Consider the following 4523-nt stretch of genomic DNA (forward strand, 5'->3'; position numbering starts at 1 on the left):
TGTTACCATGGATCTCCTTTAATTTTTTTTACATATGTTGGTAATATTATTTGAATACTGTATGGTACAGATGTAGAAGTGTTTTAAACTTGGCGAAGGCGTCATCTCGATTTGTGTTGAATTAAGAAATAAAACTGCAGATTTCTATGCTACTTTATAATAATACTTTCAACAATGATTTTTGGAAATACTGAAAATTAACAATGTTTAATAAAAACAAATTAAAATCTTCACAACAGTGAAAACGGAAAGCGGATACGCACTTAGATACATAATTGTTGTTATGACGAGAACTACCGGTACGCAAGTCTTCAGAGTATAAAAGCACCGGTACACAATACTAGCTCATTTCAAGCACTGGCTAATGTAATTGTTACAATAATTACCGATGACGTTTTTAGGTTTTATTCTGTTGTGTTAAATATAGGCCAATGCGATATATTTGCCGTAATTGACGGTGTTTCATGAACTTTTCCACAATTATCTTGGTGCGTAAATTATTTTATGGTGCACCTTTTCCAGAACACTAGTTTTGCACTCGCTGCACCCCCGTATAACCTATTTTTGTATACACTATACGTGTCATTGTTCTTACTCTATTACTTAGAAGTAGTATTTGTACTGTAATTTTTTTTAAATCTCTTTATTTTTAAATTTGTACTTCCAGATATAATTTGCATGTTGCTATAGTAATAGTTGCGTGCCCCACGGTTATAAGTATATTTTTACTGTTTATTTATTTATTTTAATTTTTCAGAGAAGTTTGAAAACGGGATATCTTTCAACTTCTCATTGTGGGCATGGCGTGACCTAGCAGATATGAAATCACGCTCCGCACTTAGGAGCCAGAGATTCATTCTAAAACTGACTGTCAAATCTCGCCAATCAATTAGCGTAGCCTAAAAGTTGGCTGAGGGTGCTGTTTTTTTTTCTAGTTCATCACTGGTAAATTAGGGACGGCTAGAGCAGATAGTCCTCGAGTAGCTTCGCGCGAAATTCAAACCAACCGTTCATGCTTAGCATCTGACTGGTTAATTGATAGCTCATTATGTAGCTTTGTGCTTAAAATCAAAAATAACTATTTTGATTACTTGGATATTTAGAATAATTGAAAATGGCAATCTGAAATTGAATTTTGATTGGTTGATTATTTTTCTGATAATACAACAAAAAATATTAATAACTATATAATAACTATTTAATAACAATATATATATTTATTTATTTATTGATGAATCTTGTAAGGATTGAATATAACTAACTAAACAAAGTGTATCTTCCTGAAATCTGACAAGCTTTTAGTAAACATTACAAGATTTTTTAATGTTGCTTTTTCTATTGAGATTTGTTTGTGCATTAAACATTACAAATGGACAAAACTTAAGATACTGTGAATAATGCAACAACAATGTAACAAGGGTTACCTAGGATTCGGTAACAGTGCAAACAAAATAACAATTCCAGAGAGTGAGAAAGAGGTCAACGCTGAATCTGACCCTCCCTTGTTTAAAACATGGACCGAATCCCCGATGAAGATGAAGAGAATTAGTATGTTAGAAACAAAATAAAAACGATTGCAAGAAGATAACTGGGATAATTTTTTTGTTCAACGCTGAATGAACACACATACCCTAAACTGTTGGTCACATCTGTAAACTATTCACAAATAATCAAAATAGGTATAAAATATATCCAACCTTACACCGTGAAAAGAAAATAGCATATGAAAATGAACAAAAAGCTGAAGTCTTTAAAGAACAATTGAACCAGACATGGAAACGCACTGTTTTAACACAGTTAACGAATATACAGAATAAAATAAACAAATATAAACACCATATTTCCGAGTAACTACAATAAATCCACAAAATATAAACAATAACTATTATGAAAGTAAAATAATAGACTATAACAAAATCATAAGTAATTATATCTGTAAATCAAACTTAAAAATAAAGCTCCAGGAGAATGTGGAATACAAGCTTTTCTCCTATAAAAAAGGGTAGTCGGAAATTGTTTGACCACTTAAACAGCTTTATATAATTTATCCCAACCTTTTGAAAGCAGGCAAATGTTCTTATGTTTCTAAAGGAAGGCAAACAAGCAAATAAACCAGGTAGCCGTCGACTAGTCAGTCTGACTAGTGTTGTTGACAAAATTTCAATAAGACTTAATAACAGGATCTCTACTTTCTTCGAGATCACCTCAAAATTACCCTAAGTTCAAAATGGTTTCAGGAAATGTTGGCAAACTACAGATCATTTGGTTAGGTTAACTGAAATCACAAGAGTTAAAAATAAAAAAAAAAACCAACAACAATAAAATAAAAAAAAAATGACGCCTGCTTTCTTGATATAGAGAGAATTCGACACTGCATGTCATAACAGTTTAATATATAAATTAAAATAATGAGAATTATCAACAGGTATTATTCGCTGGTTGTCTAACTTCTTAGAAAATGCAGAATAAACGTAGAAGGCACCTACTTTACTTTTGAGGCAAGTGTTCCACAGGGACGGGGTAGTTACTTTCTACTAGTTATATCGGAAAAATATTGATATGATAAAAACATCGTGATTACCTCACGTCGTAGGTTGATTCCTGTATTTTTTCACAATATTTAATAGATATTTTTTTTGCTGTAATAAAATCTTGTATGAAAACTTGGCACAAAGCATATTTCTTTCCATTTATTTAGATGGCCCATCTAGTGCAGTATTACGAGAAGTGCAGTTACCAATATGGGGACACGAGCCCTGCAGGCAGGCCTACGAGAAGGATTTAAATATTACAAACGTGTATATGTGTGCTGGGTATGCAGATGGCGGTAAAGATGCTTGCCAGGTGAGTTTGATTTTAAACTACAAAAAACTTTCAATTTCTATTATTTTTTTCTAAGAGACAAATATTTTGACCATTGCACATTATATATAAACAACAGAAAATAAATACTTTCATAAACCACAACACTTAAGACTTTTTACATACCTTAGACTGTTATTTTTTAATAATTGCCAAGGTAACTTCTCGATGCTAGTATTTTTGGAACACTTTCAAGTAAATACTCCCCTTTTTTTTTTTTACTAATCCAGTCTATGTTCAGTGGTAACTTAGCATATAGTATTCTAATGTACTTATCTTCTTTAGTCAGAAAAATAAGAATGCCACGTAATCAACTTTTCTAATATTACAGGGTGATTCTGGAGGTCCAATGATGTTGCCTGATAAAAGCGGGAACTTTTATCTCGTTGGAATTGTGTCTTTCGGAAAGAAATGCGCGTTGCCTGGATTTCCTGGGGTTTACACAAAAGTGACCGAGTTTTTAGATTGGATTGCAGTAAATATGGTGTAGACTAAAGCTGCGAATGTCTTCATTTCGAATATTTAACACATACTTACCAATAGCAGAGCAACTTAAAATTAAACAGAGGACAGAACGATCTTTTAATGAAATTTGGCGAACCTTTTTTCTTAAATATTTGTACCGTGTATTTTATTAAAAAAAAGTAAGACAGTCGAATAAATCATTAACAAAATCTGAATTATCTAGATTAAGCGGACATGTTTTACTTTTTTCCGTCATCAATGAACATCAGTGTCGATTAGAATCTTTCATACCTTTCTTTCGTGATTTAATTTTCTTAATTTCGTCAAACATAATTGTTAAAAATAAATTAACTTTAGTTTTGTTACTATTCAATGTTTCTCTTTCTAGCGATGTGTGAATAATTGAAACCTATAATAACTGCCAACTTGGTTACCTCAGTGCTTCTCAACCTTTTCCCTTTTCATTTGGCCCCCCAGTGGCACAGCGGTATGTCTGCGGACTTACAACGCTAGAAACCGGGTTTCGATACCCGTGGTGGGCTGAGCACAGATAGCCCTTGTGTAGCTTTGTGCATAATTAAAAACAAACCCTTATCATTCACACCTAAAAGTTTTTCACAACAGTCCATTCACCTCAGTTCGAAAAAAGACGGTACTAAATTTAAATGCAAAATTCTTTATTATGACTTAAATATACACCAAACTACAATAAATAATAATAATGATTTTTTTGCTCTTGAATTTCTTGTATAATTGATCGTATTCGCTCACTCCGATTCTGATCTCATTAACCCTTGGGTGAACCATTCACCCAGTTGAGAAGCATTGACTTTCCTTCCCAATACTGACTGATCAATTATTGATAAACGAATTTCTCTTCTACCTGAGTGACTATCTTCGAAACCCATGGTTTATCTTTTTTTTTTCCATAATAGTTTAGAGTAACTTCTATGCGCTTCACAACATTTATTAGTTCTACTCTTGCATATTATGAAAATAAAATTCTTGATGTTATATCAATGACTATATGATTTATTTAAAGTATATTACGCATATTTCGAGTGATTTACTAAAACATGCCATTAAATACACTACGTTCATATACAACTGTACGCTTATCTGTAACCCATTCAACATACACTGAGTGGTCACAAGTAAATAGACACCTAATTTTTCGTCATTTAACTGATTTATGC

The 4523-nt window shown here is 32.3% G+C and overlaps 1 protein-coding gene across 2 annotated transcripts in view; it reads left to right on the forward strand.

Moving 5' to 3' along the window:
- Positions 1 to 4341, forward strand: part of LOC106467688 (proclotting enzyme-like) — a 38468-nt gene extending 34127 nt beyond the window's left edge. For both annotated transcript variants that reach the window (XM_013928064.2, XM_022395889.1), the window contains 2 exons: positions 2699 to 2844; positions 3194 to 4341. In XM_013928064.2, the coding sequence (XP_013783518.1) occupies positions 2699 to 2844; positions 3194 to 3352 (305 nt within the window). In that variant the 3' untranslated portion in view covers positions 3353 to 4341. The remainder of the gene's footprint in view (positions 1 to 2698; positions 2845 to 3193) is intronic.
- Positions 4342 to 4523: the final 182 nt, after the last annotated feature.

The sequence above is a fragment of the Limulus polyphemus genome, unplaced genomic scaffold (assembly GCF_000517525.1).
Source record: "Limulus polyphemus unplaced genomic scaffold, Limulus_polyphemus-2.1.2 Scaffold2706, whole genome shotgun sequence".
NCBI classification, from domain to species: domain Eukaryota; kingdom Metazoa; phylum Arthropoda; class Merostomata; order Xiphosura; family Limulidae; genus Limulus; species Limulus polyphemus.